This window comes from Harpegnathos saltator, unplaced genomic scaffold, assembly GCF_003227715.2.
Source record: "Harpegnathos saltator strain DR-91 unplaced genomic scaffold, Hsal_v8.6 scaffold498, whole genome shotgun sequence".
In the NCBI taxonomy this organism is placed as follows: domain Eukaryota; kingdom Metazoa; phylum Arthropoda; class Insecta; order Hymenoptera; family Formicidae; genus Harpegnathos; species Harpegnathos saltator.
In genome coordinates this window covers 989,157-1,005,351 of record NW_020230313.1, presented here as the reverse complement: position 1 = coordinate 1,005,351, position 16,195 = coordinate 989,157, and the positions used below count along the sequence as shown (strand labels likewise).

Here is a 16,195-nt window from a genome sequence, read left to right as displayed (position 1 = left end):
GACTGGAAATCAATATTATCTCCGAGATATCAACGCCACCTCCTCCTCCCTGCTGTTAGTAACGTCGCCTTGCTTTAATAATCGGAACATCCGCGGCCGCGGCCGGGGCCGAGTGTCTTATCGAGGGAGAAGAAAGAAGCGGACGCGACCGATAATAACGCGAAAATTCTGTCGGATTTGTCGACGACGAGACGGCGGCGGCGGGGCGGAGACGGGAGGGAGCGAGTGTATCCCCTCGGAGAGAGAATTTAATTAAGAGCAACTTCCACCTTTTCAAAAAGAAACACGCGCGCGAGAGGGAGGAATATCTCGCCCCGTCGTCTTTAAGGCATCCTTGGGGCGTTCTCGGCCTCGGGGTCGGGGTTCAGGGTCAATCCCCAAACTCGTTGCTCCTCTCGATTCCCCTCCACCCCGGCGCGGCTTACTTCCACCATACTTCGCGATTCTTTGCAGGAGGTATCTCCGCTGCAGGCGGATGCGATTACGAGCGCAAATAGGATTCTTTCTTCCTTTTTCTTTCCTTCTTTCCTCCTTTATTTTTTCGTTTCTGCTTAAGAGCATTCACGTCCGGCGCGAGTGGGCGCGAGGCGCAAAGGTGACGTCACGATATTGACATCATTAGCCGCATGTGCGCATTTTAACGAGGGACGCATTTGAGAGCTGCTCTCGCACGAAGAAGAATCGCGCAACAGCCTGCGCGATGGCGCACACACGGCAGAGTGTTGTCTACACACGACTGATGATCGTCCCACAACGGAATGATGAACCGGACAAACCGAGAGATCGGAGTCAGACGGTGGCACATTCAGAGAGAGAACCAAACACTGAATTTCGAATGCAGCTCTTTGATTTTATTCGTGGATCCCCTTCAGGAATAAATATTCCCCGCGTGTGAATAGCGCGCGAGAGCCACATATCGGTGCAAGACTATTGAAATCGGTGCGTTTGATATATCACCGCAAACTGCGCAGATGCGATCGTACACAAACGATTATCAGCGTACGTAACGTATACAAGCCGCGCGACGCGAACACGGCCAATTCGTTAGTGGAACGCAATCGGTCGCACACGAGTGTTAATCTATACGCGTCCGTTCCAGGCTTGCAATTATAGACAGATTAATCACGATCACGCGCACGCTCGCGCGATCAACAGCTCTGCGATTCGACCACCTCTTCGTCTCTGCTCCACTCACCGCCGAGTGATACACACAAGTAGTATGATCGAAGCGATCATCCGGAAATTTGAAAATACGGGCTTCTCGCGCGGAGCGAATTGACGCGACGTGCGCGCGCGATTCGTTCTTGGGGAAAAAAAAGGAGAAAAAAAAAGAAAAAATTATAAAAATAACGCGACACACGTGTCAGAAGCACAGCCTTTCTTCTCCCGACCTGACGATCTTCCGACGATAAAATTCACGGCGGTAACGCTCTTGCGAGCGACGACGCGAGAAATTTCCTGGAAAAATTGCGCAGGAATCGTTCCGACGAAAAGAGGCACGCGCATACAACAACACGCCGTTCGAGAGTCAAGTAAATGTTTAGTCGATGATATTTGTGCAAAGGGTACAAGCAAACATCGTTCAACTGTACTCATAAAAAGCAGCTGCTTTTGATCCGACGATAATGCGCTATTCGCGCAAAGTAAAAAGTTACCTGCAAGTGCCGTCGCGAAATACAACAAAGATAAGTCAACAGTACAGATAAGTTTTTTTTTTCTAGGAGAAAAAAGCGGGGGGAGGGGAGGGGAGGAAAAGGGAATTGTGCAGAAATTATCATCCACATGAATAAGGCTTCTTCCGAGAAGCTCAATCCTTTAACTCACTGCCATCCCGATTTAACTGCCACGGACGTAACTCAAGATACCTTATCGTTATCTGGTAAACTTAGACACGTGATGTTCTCGGGAAAGTTTATACATCTAAAGCCACGATAAACGCATCGTTTAAATTTACGATGTTATTCGCCGCGACTTTTTGTCCGTAACGCGTATACAACTCGCAAATTCAATGCACGCTTTATTGGAGAAACTTTACGATGTGTGTGTGTGTGTGTGTGTGTGTGTGTGTGTGTGTGTGTGTGTGTGTGTGTGCGCGCGTAAAACGTGAACACGCTCGAAGTGGCAAAACGAGCACGACGCATCGAATGCACACAAATAAGACTGAAACAAATATGTTTCGATATGTTTGTGAAAGCTATTGAGAATTCGGCATAGTTGTTGGCATCATATGCATTCGCTGGAATTTCACGGTGAAAATCCGCTAATTCTCCGTTATTATTACGCTTTGTATAATTCCATTGGGAATCTCCGAAATATTTTTAAAGCTGCTTTAGCTATCTCGAGTTTCTTCCGCGAGTAATAATCCGTCCACGTTTCGCGCTAAATATCACTTTAGCCATAATTAAATGCGGAAATCGGACTATTGGATTCGCTAGATATCCCCCCTCCCCCTCCTCCCCCCAACGGCCTCGCATTTCCATTACGACCCCCCCTCATTGGAACGACGCGAATAAATAGGAGTGCAGCGAAATAAAGATAAAATTTATAAGCTCGCAAAAAACTGTCCGATACGCCCCCAATAAATATTTGCGCATGAGGGATGTCGCAAGAGAGAAACATTCGCGGGGCGCTTTCTGCGAGGGGAGTAAACGTCTGCGAATAGCTGCGGAGGAACGTTTCGTCCGCGATTTATTCTCAGTTAAAATCCGAGCCCTCTCGGAGAGAGCTCGCGTCGCGCACCAGCAACAGCGAAATTTATAGGTCGCGCGCGGCGACTCCAAAGATGTCCGTAATAGCCGGTGTAGAAGCATCGAGAGGAGAGGAGGGGCCGTGGGGGGGGGGGGAGAGGGACAAAAGTCCGAAGAGGAGCCGCAACCACGCACGCGGTATAAATTGGCGCAACAATTCCGAGAATAGCGCCCTGATATTGCGCAACGGGCGGAAGGGGCGGAGGTCTCAACGCCCTCTCTCGCTCGCTCGTTGTTACGTTATACGCATTATAACGATCCTCCGCCGAATTCGTAATCTACGTGTGTGTGTTGTCCCTGGGCTCGAGCAAGGCCAACCCGCCCGCGAGATTTAGGATTAAAGGTTGGCCCATAGTCGCGTCGAGTATCGAGAGAGAATCCCAAAGCTACGGCGTGCCGAGAGCACGCGTCGCGCAACTGTGTGAGTTCACCTTTACGAACTTTATCCGCGGCTCCTCCTTTTAATTGGTGGCCATAAAACGCGGCGAATGTGTCAGGAGGACTGGAACGGTATCCAGGACAAAGGGAATTCGCGCGGAAAATTTACGGACCCGCGAAATTTTGCGCCGCCGCGCCGCGCCGCGCCGCGCCGCGCCGGGCGGGAGGGGGACGCGACATTAGGCGAGATTACAAATAAAGACAATAAGCGCACAATGGCTGCTCATTGAGCGCGCGCCGTCGTATTATCTACTTCTACGAAATGGAAAAACACGAGGAGCGAAGGCCTTAATGAAATTTCTACACCAAGTCAAGAATCCAGTTGGTTCGAGCGACCGGGCGCTCGCTCGCAGTCTGAGCCGACGCCTATTATGTCACGTCTGAGAAACTTGCTATATAATTCATTCTCAGTTATGGAAGAATTCACAAAATTCAGCCAACTATTCTCGCGGTAAACAGACGGCCGTGTCTGCCGAGTGCGCAGTTTCTTTCAAAGTAGCAAACCTCAAAAGACATTACGTGAACCGCGAAGTAACCCCGAGAGAGAGAGAGAGAGGGGGGGGGAGAAAGAGAGAGAGAGAGAGAAAAAGAGCCCCGAGAGGTACAAGAGAACAAACAGCGCACAAAGTGCCGGGCGAAGTTCGAGACATTTGCGAGGTATTTAACGCATTCGAGTACAGAAGTTTAACGGAGGATTTTTCAACGCGCGAGCGGAGACAACGGGAGGAAACCGAGCGCGATTTTTAGCAGCATCCACACGACGCTCTCTCTGCCTCTTTAAATGCATCGCGCAGTGGCGTGATTCCATGCTGTTGGCCTTGGAAGCTGCTAGAGCGTTCAGGCTCCTCCTCGCTCGGTGGCCCTGAGAAGGTGGCCACGGTCAAGGTTACAAGCATCCTCTCCTCCTCCTCCTCCTCCTCCTCTCCCCCAACCCCCCTCCCTCTCTTCCTTTCGTCTTCTTCTCCTTCTTCTCCTCGTGTGTCGACCGACGCTCGCTCACTCACGCTCGCTCGCTCGCTCGCTCGCTCGCACGCACACAACAAAGTACAACGGGTCCCAGCCGCTACTCGCGCGCGAGCAACCTAAACTCGCCGGCTGTATCTCCCGGTGCACGTGCACTCGCCCCGAGGTCCCGCCCAACTACGTCCGGAACGAAAACGAAACCAGGATCCGAAACTCGGGCTCTCGCGGTCACTGTTATACGTTCGAACGTAGCGTGGAATCGTCCTTCTCGTTTAGTTCGAGTATGACGTCGCGCTACGAGCGCGACAATCCCTAAGTAAAAAATTTGAAGGAATTTCCAAGAAGATTCTCTCGATCGAGCGGCAAGCAACCACGAGATTCTTCGTTAGCAGCGAAAGAGGAGGACGCTTACACAGAGAATAAATAACGCTCACGCGTTTACGAGAGAGTTCATATTTAAAAGAAATCTCAGGCGTTATATATATATACGATAATATTTAATCTACCTTTTCTCCCGCCGCACACAAACTCCCGAATTAAAAAGAATGAATAAATATGAAACGGCTCCAGCTTATGGGATCGCCGAGTCAAAGATTTTCGAAAGACTCGCAGTTGTAAAACACACATTTTCAATCTCATCTCTCTCTCTCTCTCTCTCTCTCTCGCTCGCTCTCTTGCGCGCTCTCGCTTATCTGCGAGCGGCGCTTAGCAAGATATTTCGCATTCATCGCGAGACTCTTAATCGCGCAAACAGACGGGAGGTCAGAAGTCTGCAAAAATTGTGCGTGTTCGAACGCGCGGCGGAGAGAGGCGCAGCACACCAACGAGGGGTTCCCGACCCATCGAACTGGAGGAACATAAACAGAAATAGGACAGGTTTCCAAGGTTGCATCTATATATAGGATGCACACACGGAGCGCGCGCGCGTACTATGGGTGGAGCGCTGTCGTAATCGTCGTGTTCCCTGCCCTTCGTCTTCTCGCTCTCTACCCGAGGTCTAGAGCAACCTATAGCGTGTACACACAGCCGGCTCGCAACCTCTAGAGCGACCTACGCGCCGCGAGAGAAAACGGTCGCCGGCGTTCATTCATGCTCTCTCGCGCGCGCGTCTAGAGTGTTGCTTTACGACGGAACAATCGGCTCGCCTCTCTTTTCGTTTCCTCCGACGCGACACACACAGCGCCGCGCGGCCTCTGTTATTTCCACCGCGCGAAAGTAGAAACGGTCCAACGTAAATCGAAACTCGCGCGTCGCGTAAAAAGACCGAGTTACAAACGTAACAAGTTGCGTTTCACGACGTCGAAGATAATCGCGCGGCGCGAGGCGGCTTTTGCTGCTTCGGACTGTGTGAGACTTGATTCTGTTTTCTGTAGAGAGAGAGAGAGAGAGAGAGAGAGAGAGAGAGAGAGAGAGAGAGAGAGATGTAATCTCAAAGTCACTATAGAATATTTGTCTTCAAAAACAGATTATACGAGAACTAAATAAGGCGTTGGTAATTACGGCACTATGCAATATTGATTACGAAGCAATTCGGTGTGTGCTTCCAAAAAAAAAAAAAAAAAAAAAAAAATACACATGTAACGTATTATTCATCAATCAGTCGGTACAGTGCAGCGTTGCAAATTCAGTATTTTCAAGTTATGGCTGTTGGGCATAACGCATATTTTAGAATTTGGTGAAACCGATCGCGGCGCTCTGGCGAAAGTAACGAGCGATTATGGTGTTAGAGAAAGTGGAATAAGTCATTTCTGCGATGACTGTCGGCAAATTGAGCTAAGATTCGGCGCCGGGCGGCGTAAAAAATCGTCGGTGTCGAATTTCCTCACGAAACGACGAATCGATTCTCGTCCCGTAGAAAGTGCCGAGCAGCACATCTTGTTTCGTGATCTCCCGAGAAGATATATCTCAACGCACGCTCGAGCGCACGCAACGCGCGTGAACGTCAACGTCGGTGTGCGGTATATATCCACCGCGCGCGCGCCGCCTTCAGCGGAGGCCTTTCAAACTTCCCTTTTTTGTATCCTTAAAAGTACCGCCTTGTCCTTGAACCCGAGAATCGAGCGCGCAGATCGTTTTACTCACCGCTTGGGCACCATCTGCCGCGACCAAAATTGCGTGCTACGCTCTTATCTAAATATTTAGAGACCATAAATACGGCGAGTGACAAACTCGTAAAAAAGACGACCGGTGGATTAGCGGTAGTTCGGTGAAATACGATTGCGTAACAGCGAACGAAGTAGCAAGTCGAGTACCAAATTCCGATTTGCACAAGGCTCTCCAACAACGCGGAATGCATGCCTGCGCCTCCTCGAATACCTACCTACATATATCGCGTAATATCCAAAGTATGAAGTACTTCTCTCAGCATTTCCAATTTCTAAATTCCCAAGTGGAATATATTTATACGGATCTCTATCTTGGCCGTTTATTTTCACACAGAAATGTATTACTTGCCGCTGGTAAATATTCCGAATTCCTCTGTTTTTTAGGTATTTAAGGAGCCCTTGCAACAACCGTTTCGACGACGTCGGTGCGCGGAAGAAAAATACATTCGATGCCTTGACGACCACGCCCAGTTTTTACGCTACGCTCCATTGTGCAGTAAACGATGTTTTCACGCGTTTTTCTCGGCTTCTGCACCGTCCGGTCTCGCATTCTGCGGTTTCACGAATTACGTCTCTTTCGAACAAAAAGTCCTAATAGCGTCTTTACGATTTTCATTCTCACGCGTCTCCTTTAAGGTATCGCCTGTCTCGGAAGATACACCTACACAATGACACGCGGCGAAGGTTCCCGGCGGGGAAACGATTCACGTCGTGTTTCTTGTCATTTATCATTCTTTCTGAAGTGTTTACACGTCGTGTGTTTCGTGTTTTTTCGCTACGGCGCGCGGTTTGCCGCGAAAATGTGCGTCGAACGGAGTTCGACAGATTCTTCACTCGCCACAATTCCCGAGTTCAAACATTTCGACGTACTCGAAGCTACGTCCACTGCGAGACGATAATTACTGTTTGTATAATTCATGTTTGTACGCGAACCAAAGTACGATACATTGTCGCACCAAACTGTCATTCGCGACCAAATCTCCGCGAGGTATTGTGTTATCCACGGAAATTAAATTCAAGCGTATGACAAAAAAGAAAAGAAGAAAACAAAAGAAAAGAAAAGAAAAGAAAAAAAGAAACCAACACGTGTCGCGAGAACTCGTGAAATTCGCACTTGGGCAACAATGAACTCGCGCTCGACAAAATATGACGCTGTTATCACCAATGCGTCGCGCCGAGCGACGTTATTGAGCAACTGTACTGAGGAGCTGTTACGATACACGTTACAAATAGGATAAAGCAATATCTCGCCGCGATATTCGGCAAAACATATTGGCGAAAAATGACGCTATGCCCAGAGCGCGCTCAACACAACAATGAAGAACTGGCCGTGCGCGCGCGCGCGCGCGCGCTGAATGCGACAAGGGTACTCACCTGGCACGATCGCTGAAGAAATCGACCTTGCTCTTCTTCTTGATGATGGCCTGCGGCTGATGGAGCGGGCTGACGCTGGGCTCGCTGGTGGCGGGTGGCGAGCTGGAGCCGGTGCTGGACGACAGGGAGCCCGCTCTACCGCGGCCCGACTCGATCATCTGAGCCTCGGTGGTGCCGCGACCGCTCGTGGAGACGACGTGATTGCCGACGTGACTCGGCGGCCCGGCAGAGACAGCCAGACTCGGTCGGGTGTTCTGCCGGTTGCGCCGCTTCTTCTTCTTCGCCTCGTTCTCGTCGGCACGGTTGCCGGGTATATTGCCGAGACCGGGCGGCATCCAGTCGAGATCTTTCTTCAGGTGGCCGCGACCGCAGCGGCAGCCGCAGGCCTTGAACGCGAGATCGTAGCCCTTCTTGGTCCAGAGGTTCTGATGACGCTGACGCTCTGACCAGCTGCGCGCACGACCGCAGCTCTTCAGATACGTCAGCACCGTCTGCTCCCAAGCGTCAAAGCACTCGCGATGCATAAACTGGCCGACCGGGCAGTTGTCGTTGTTGCAAGTGACCTTGACCACGTCGTGCAACGAGTTGAAGCGGATGAGACTGTCGCCGCGTAGGCACTCACCGGTCGGCGTGCAGCAACGCGTCGTCTGACTGGGACCCAGAAGATTCTCCATGGGATCGTTGATGCCACCGCCTCCACCGGCGCCTCCGTTCTCCAGGAGACCACCGCCGTGGCTATTGGCGTGACGGCGCGGTGCCATGAGTTTCACGTCCAGATTGTGTGTGTGTGTGTGTCGTCCTCTTCTTGACTGATTCTCGCTCGTCGTACTTCGCAGATGAACGATCTCCAGAGAGAGAGACAGACGGAGAGGCGGGCGGGCGGGCGCAATGGCGGCGGAGAACGCGGTGGTCGACGCGCGCGCGATGCGTTGCGCGATCTCCGATCTCGAAAATCAGTTGCTCCTACTACATGCTCTCTCCATGTTCACGGTAGATTCTCACGTCTCACTCGACTCGACGAGAAAGAGGTGCGCGCAGCGCGCGCGCGTTCCACTCTCGACGAAAGAGAGAGAGAGAGAGAATCGAGACGCCGCCGAAACGCACCGCGCGCGTCTATGCGTACGGAGTCAAGGTCACTGTGGTCGTCACGCGTCACAACAAGACCGCCGCGATGGGTGGCGCGAGAAATACACACCGTACTACGCGGCGGCGGCGGCGACGATGTTCTTCTTCCGTGTTGCCGGCGACGCGTTGGCGCATCGGAATCAAGGTCACTTTGCGTCGCGCGACGAATCCAAAGTTCCGGTACACGTACGACGTACGTAATGGCCGCGCGCGAGTCCCGACCTTCGTCACACATACACACACCGGCCGGCACCACGGCACGGTGGATAGTACTCACACTCTCTCTCTCTCTCTCTCTCTCTCTCTCTCCCTCCCCCCCTCTCACTCTCTCTCTCTCTCTCTCTCTCTCTCTCGCGCGCGCGCGCGCGATCTCGAATATTTCCGCTGCTCACTTCAGTTCGTTCGCTCGTCACCGTCACTCGGCACCGACGACGACGCGACGCGACGCGACGACGACGACGCCGCCGCCGCCACGATTCGAACCACGCACCACGATGTTGCTCCTGCGCGCGCGAGGCAACGAGTGTGTCTCGCCGGCTTCTCGAATGTCAGGGTCACCGGCGCGGTACGCGCCGCCCGGCGTGCAACGCAATTTCCGACGGAACGCACGCGCGCGCGCGCGCGTCTCGCGATTTCTAACCAAGCTGTACGTTACGACGATTCAAACGGACACACTTACTTACGGCCGACGTTACGTCTATGAGCGAATGGCGCACATACGTTGTGTTACACACGATACCGAGGCTCTTCACTGTCTGTCTCTCTCTCTCGCTCGCTCTCCCTCCCCCTTTCTCTTACTCCGCGCTTTCCTCTCTTTGCGTTTTCCTTTTTTCTTTCTCTACTCTCCCGACGAGACGGACGAGCCCACCACGAAAAACGCTCGCTCGCACGTAGGGTGCACCAGTCACTGAGAGAACCGGCGGCGACACAGCGTGCCGGCTGCCGTGGCGCCGAACGCGGGCGAGCGCGAAAGTGAGGCCCCATTGGGTGAAAGCGAAAGCATCATGGTGGGGGTCACGGCTAGCGCGCCAATCGATGCGCGCCGTTCTCGTCCCTCCGTCGAGCGCACACTGCCGCTCAGCGGACGCAGGATCGCTCTTTCTCGCTCGCTCTCGTGCCGCCGCTCCCTGCTACGCCCGTGTGCCGTCTTTGTCGGCCGTCGTCTCTTTCTATCCGTCGCGCGACCGGCGGTACCGCGTTGTTTCCGTCTCGCTTGCTTCCTCGCCGGCGCGGCGGCGGCGTCTCGCTCCCTCGCACGCGCCTACCCGCGCGCTGCACATACGCGACACGCGTTTTACTTTTCGAACCCGGAGCGAGCAGCCCCGCGAATATAATTCGAGGCCGTTTGTGTGTACGCGCGCGTCATGTGTGTGTGTGTGTGTGTGTGTGCGCACGCGTGTGCGTGTGCGTGTGCGTACGTACGTTTTGCGATACGACGAGAGCAGCCCGGGCGGATTTAACGCAGCATCGTGTACGGGGCTAACGCCGGGCCCTGTGTTGGTTTCATATCCGGAATATCTCACCCGTGGAGCCGTGGATTGAATCAAGTAAGTATGAGGCAATCGCCACGGAATTACGTTTCGCTCGCGATGAATGGATTAGTGCGCGCTCGATCGATTGAGCCACAGATTATTGATTCACAGATATTAACGTGACTGTGTCATTTGTGTGTTAGGTGTTGGGTTAGGTTAGGATCGCTCGAATGATTTGTTGAACGAGGTTAGATCGTTGCAGGCACTATTGCCACTTGGTACCGACCGAGCGACTATGAGGCGACCAATGAGAGGTAAGAAGTTTGAAATTTAAATTTGAATTGAATTTGTATTGATTGGACCGCTTGCTGAAGCCAATCGACGTCGACGACGACGTGCAGTTGCGCATGTTTTGTGTACAAGCGCTCGGTCTTTCTTCGTCGTTTGGACAAGTGAGTTTAGACACTTCCTCTCTTTCACATTACACTTGTGACACGAACTTACTCTTCTTGTCTCGTCGTATATATCGCGCGATACAACACATTATACCCGGGTTAGATACCCAAAGCCCGAATAAAGTGGAAACAGAGACGCGAGGCGATGCCTCGAAAGCTTCAAAGGTGACACGACGCTTTATCCGCACGCGGGAGTAAACACGGTTAAAATAAGAAATTCCGTATTTCAATGAGATTTCGTTTGCTGTCGTGAGACAGAAACTTACTCGATTTTCTCGTAACTTTGCTACGGAGAAGCACGCTGCGAAAGCGCGGCGCGTGTTTCTTAAATAACACTCTATATACACTGATTTAAGAATAACTTACATTACGCTGTTGTTAGCTGATGTTATTTCTTTCTCGACATATTTGTTCATCATCGTGACGAAGATAAAGTAACTAGGCTGAAGCGGCGTCGTGTGTATGTGCACGCAGCTTGGTACGCGCGTGCGGGTGTACGTGAACAACTTCACGTCGTCCACGTCGCTAATGAATCAGGACGGCGCGGACGCGCGCGCGCGCGCGTTAACAGAAATTACATTATCTTCCGCGCAAATATCTACGCACTTGGTTTTTCTCATTACGTGTGTACGCATTTACGCGCCGCTAAATCCCGCAGGTCGTACGTCGTAAATTCGCCAAATGTGTGTGTGTGCCGCGAAATATATCCACCATGTAAGTCCATCTATGCAGATGCAAATGCAGCGCAAGAGACGAAGCACAGCAGCCATGTTGTGGCGAGAGCCGAGCAAGCCGAGGTATTTCGCCCGTAGAGTCGTATAAAAGCGCGCATCTTTCGTAGCGTATTCGTCTTACTGCTCTTTAATAACAAACCCGTTCATAGAGATCTTACCGCGAGGTTATACGACAATCGACAGAGCAGCGCTACATTCGCTCTCGTAGAGTCCCTCGGTTATTTGTACAGGTTACGAGATAAACGGCCTTGTTACAAAACAATAAATATTTTTTGCAGATTTTGTTCGCTGCGTCGACTTGGACGAGAGATCTGAACGATCTGGCTTCGCAGCTTCGACGACGCGGTTATGGGTATATATATCCACGATCGTGACCGAGATATTTACGAGCCGCAAAAGTCACATCTCATATCCAGGTAAGTCTCGACGAAACCATTCCATCCATTTGTCCGCACGAAATCGCTTTCGCGGAATCCCGATTTATGCTAATTGCACATTGTAGAAACTCGTATAAGGCAACCCACGCGATTAGCCAGGTAGGAGTTCTCTAGATGTAAATTCTAATTTGAATCACGCTCGCTTCATCGAAAACACGTCTCGCAGGCACTACTTTTAAAGTTGCCGATCAGAACTTTCAAGAAAAGACCGACGAGAGTCGGTCTCTCCGACACTCTTGTTCGATAGAGATAGCTTTTAGACGACGACAACAAAACACTGAGATAGAACTAAATAAATGTGTATCAAGCACCGATAAAGTAGGGATGTATTGGTGCGAGATAGCAAGAGGCTATATCTAGTATTTGTCGAGAAATTTATATCTGAAAATACGTTAATGCATTCATCGATCGAATAAATCGGAGACGTCGTCGTCTGTCATTACTCGATTCACTCTCTCTCTTTCTTTTGCGAACTCGTGTTATCGCAAGTGTCAGCGAGAGAGTTGCACAAACAACGTTCTGATTTAACATACAAATGTTACGCTTATCGAGCGTTTGGCTTATCTGCGAAAAAAGCATCCTTAACAGCGAAGATTTCTTTTGACGTTTATTGTACTTTATAAAATATTGTTACTTGTACATGAAACGGGTTGCATAAAAATATCTTTCTTCTCGGTAGCAGATTCGTCGAGCTTCCCCGTGTTGCTATCAACACTAAAATGAGATTACGTGTCGGATGATAATTCTTTGGTAAAGTGCATGCCACGTGATACTGTGCTCGCTCTCTTTCTATCTGCACCTACAAATTATTTTATATATATATATATATATATATATATAATATGAAGATTATATACATATAGAGCTATATTACAACTGATGAATGCAACTGAAATTGATGCAAGAAATACATCCAATTTTGATGTGAGCCTCTTCCATATGTGAATCAATCAATATCTTTCATCATCATGATACATCTATCCATGATGATCTATCAGATAGATATAGTACGATCATATGACAAGTCCACAATAATGAAGTAGTGTCCAATAAAGTGGACCAGCGAATGAATAATTCATGAGGCCCTATTTCATCGCTACAGCATTACAGTCTTCGGTAAGTGAAACTTTATCAAGATTACACAATGCAGCCAATCTTACAATTTTACACAACTCTTGTTCTCTCCTCCCTCCTGTTTGCTCACGCAGAACTATAACGAGCCAATCACGTAGAACCTGTTGAAACGCGACGCGACGGTACATCATTTTTGTTTTCGCATTTCCAGTAGTTATCGACCATACGTAATAAATCGACGCGAGGCGTCGATTCTGTTTACCCGTCGCAGCCTCGTGTGTTTTCGACCGAAACTACGCATCGGGCCGGCGTCAGCGACAAAGCGAAACGAGATACGTATTAGATTACGTTGCATAATTTTATCGGCGATCGTAAAGCTGTTACGAAACTCGAGACCGCCCAATTCACATGCGACATGGGGCCGTATATTGCCGATGACGGTAAAAATAACACGGAATAATATTCGATGTTAACCGCGCGCACGCGCATTTCATGCTGTCCTGATACACACGCTCTGCAAGCATACATTCCTCATTCTGACGTTGGTGCGATTGTAAATTAAATTAATGCGTCGCTATCAAGTTACAATGACGAGCCTTTAAGCCTTTAAGCGCGACCGCTTTTTAGGCTATTAATAATATTTATCTGAAATTATTCTCCAACACACACACACACACATACACACACACACACACACACATACACACACACGCCAATATGTGTCTGTTTCGATCGGCGGAAGTTTCAGCTGCGTGTTCAATTTTATTATTACAACCGGTTCGAGCGTAACCCCCTGCGCTGGAAAGCTCGCATTTGACGAATCTATCCGGCACATCGCGACGATTTGTCAAGCACGGCTGTCGAGCGGACAAACAATCGGGATCGTGACGGCGATCGTGAACGGCGAACGAATACGTCGAATCTCGACGACGCGTTCCGAGAACATTTCGTTCTCACGTATCGAATCCTTCTGTAATAAATACCCAGCTATGGCGATAAATAACAAAGCTCGCGCGCGCGCGCCCGAGTGGATGCTTATACATCGCACTCGAGCATATTGTACGTGACGTCAGAGACGAATCTGATTCGCCAGTCGACGCTGGAGCCCCGTCATTTGTATCGTGTAAATATTGTACAAGAACCGAGAATGCCGCGCGACGTTCGCGAGCGGGAATTCAGGTCAGTCGGTAGCCGAATTTCGCCGATGGTTAGACGCGAGAGAACCACCGCTGTGCCAGCGGTTAGGCTGAGAGAGAGAGGAGAAGGAAAGAAGGGAGGGTTAGAGAAAGGATAATCCAGCGTTCTCGAGAGGGCTATCCCGTGAAAAAGCTGTTTTGATCGGTTCGGGTTTCTAGGACGGTGACCGTGAATGAGGCTTTAGCCGGTACATGACGCTGTACGCCGGAGGGAGCGGAACCGAGAAAAGGAAAGAGGGAGGATGGGAGGGGGGAAGGGGGAGGTGCAGGTAGACAAGTTCGGATGTATAAGGAACCAGATGTCACTGAAAAGAACACGCACCCATCCCCATTCGCGCATTAAGAAGTGTACCGGGGCGCGCTATTAAAAATCCGCCCTTTCGAGGGTGAATCGGAAGTAGTGGTGGGGTGGCCGAAAAGTCGAGACAACGACGTGAAAGGAAGTTTCTACGTTCTTTCCTGCGACGACGCGGTTTGTCTCTCGTTCTTTCTTCCTTTTCTCTTTCTTGCGTCGCCGAGAACGTTGGCACGCTGGTATTTATTCTCTGTTCAAGAGAACCTGCGTGTGTTATCAGCGGCGATGTGTGTTGTCGTCGCGATGACTGCGAGTATGACGAGGCGTGTTTAAATTTTACATTGTGTCGCAGCGATGTTGTGCAGCATCTCTCACTTGCAAACTCGAGCGATAAAACTGCAATGTTTGAGACTCGTCGGTGATGAGCGGTGATGAGAACCGCCCCAATCGACTATAGACATCGCTAAAAAGACGCACGATAAAACACGTTCGAAATATCGTGCATATGACACGGATAAATGTGAAGGGATTGTCTAATCGCTTTTGCATAACGATGATGGTAGCGAAGACCCCGAAAAACTCGCAGACTAGAAAAAATGTTTTTTCACGAATTCTCACGCGGGGCAGCGTAATTGGACACGTACCATGAGACGCGAGGGAAAGAGAGCACGGGGAGGAGCGAAAGAGAGCAAGAGAGAAAGAGAGCACTCTACTCTTCTATTATCGAATCCACGGCGTTGCATTAACATCCATTCTCATCAGAAACGCAATAAAGCACGTAATCCAAGTCGTCATTGTTACGCTGCCGGCGCGCATTCATTTTTCACCCCCGGGCACACGAGAGTCCTGAGGGCGCGCGCGGAGAGTTTTCCTGGGAGCCTCGGTTGCAGCTACGCGGACGCGGAACAGCGTCGGTCGGGGTAGCCGGGGCTCTCTCGTTGGAGGAGGGTGAGTGGCGCCTGGTTAGAGGTTGGAGGTTTTGAAGGTTAGGGGCACCGGGTTGATCGCGGGGTGCCGGAGAGCGGGGGTGTAGGTCTAGGTTCAGGGGCGGCATTGCCCCGGGTGGGCGTGCACTTTCGGTTTCAGGCTGCGCATGCCCGCTGCACTCGCAGGCCACATTCACCCCCTCCGTGTCAGCGACGGAGGGGTCGAATGCGCCCGTGAAGTTTCTACCCCCGTAAAACCCGACCACTACCCCCATTTCCACGGCTTGCCGCCGGAGGCAGCGACGGCAGCGACAGCACCACCACCACCACCACCACCACCACCACCACCACCACCACCACCATCACCGTCACGACCACCATCGTTCTACTCGCGGCTGCTGTCCCGGCCGTGCTTGCACTCGCTCGCGTCGCTCTTGGAAATTACAGGGCGTCACTCGCGAGCGAACGCGAACGCGAAGGCGCGCCGCACACCGCGCCCGCCGCTTTAATCCCGAAACTTGTGCGTTTCTCGCGAACGTTCTACTTTCTGCACTCGACGTGTACGAGCCCCTTGAAAGCCTCCCGTCAAGCTGTCTACCCTCCGCGCTCGGATTCGTTCTACGATCGATACCGCTATCTACTCCGTTCTCGAATAAGGCATTATAATCTCTCTCTCTCTCTCTCTCTCTCTCTCTCTCTCTCTCTCTCTCTCTCTCGTTCCCGCGACGTAGCCATGATGCGTCATGAAACATCTACATTGAACGGTCCACTAAGTGGTCTTTAAACATGCCGGTCGATAGCCACGCCCTCGGGAAAGCAAGGCCGAGCCGAACTCACCAACTTTGCTCGTCCAT

The 16,195-nt window shown here is 51.0% G+C and overlaps 2 protein-coding genes across 2 annotated transcripts in view; one reads left to right on the top strand and one right to left on the bottom strand.

Moving 5' to 3' along the window:
• heca (hdc homolog, cell cycle regulator) overlaps positions 1 to 9,073 on the bottom strand; it is a 165,036-nt gene extending 155,963 nt beyond the window's left edge. Inside the window, exon 1 of the mRNA XM_011138846.2 lies at positions 7,628 to 9,073. Coding sequence (XP_011137148.1) covers positions 7,628 to 8,388 — 761 coding nt within the window. The 5' untranslated portion in view covers positions 8,389 to 9,073. The remainder of the gene's footprint in view (positions 1 to 7,627) is intronic.
• A 1,228-nt stretch (positions 9,074 to 10,301) lies between these two features.
• Positions 10,302 to 16,195, top strand: part of LOC105181827 (uncharacterized) — a 45,239-nt gene continuing 39,345 nt past the window's right edge. Inside the window, exons 1-2 of the mRNA XM_025302481.1 lie at positions 10,302 to 10,538; positions 11,692 to 11,829. Coding sequence (XP_025158266.1) covers positions 10,520 to 10,538; positions 11,692 to 11,829 — 157 coding nt within the window. The 5' untranslated portion in view covers positions 10,302 to 10,519. The remainder of the gene's footprint in view (positions 10,539 to 11,691; positions 11,830 to 16,195) is intronic.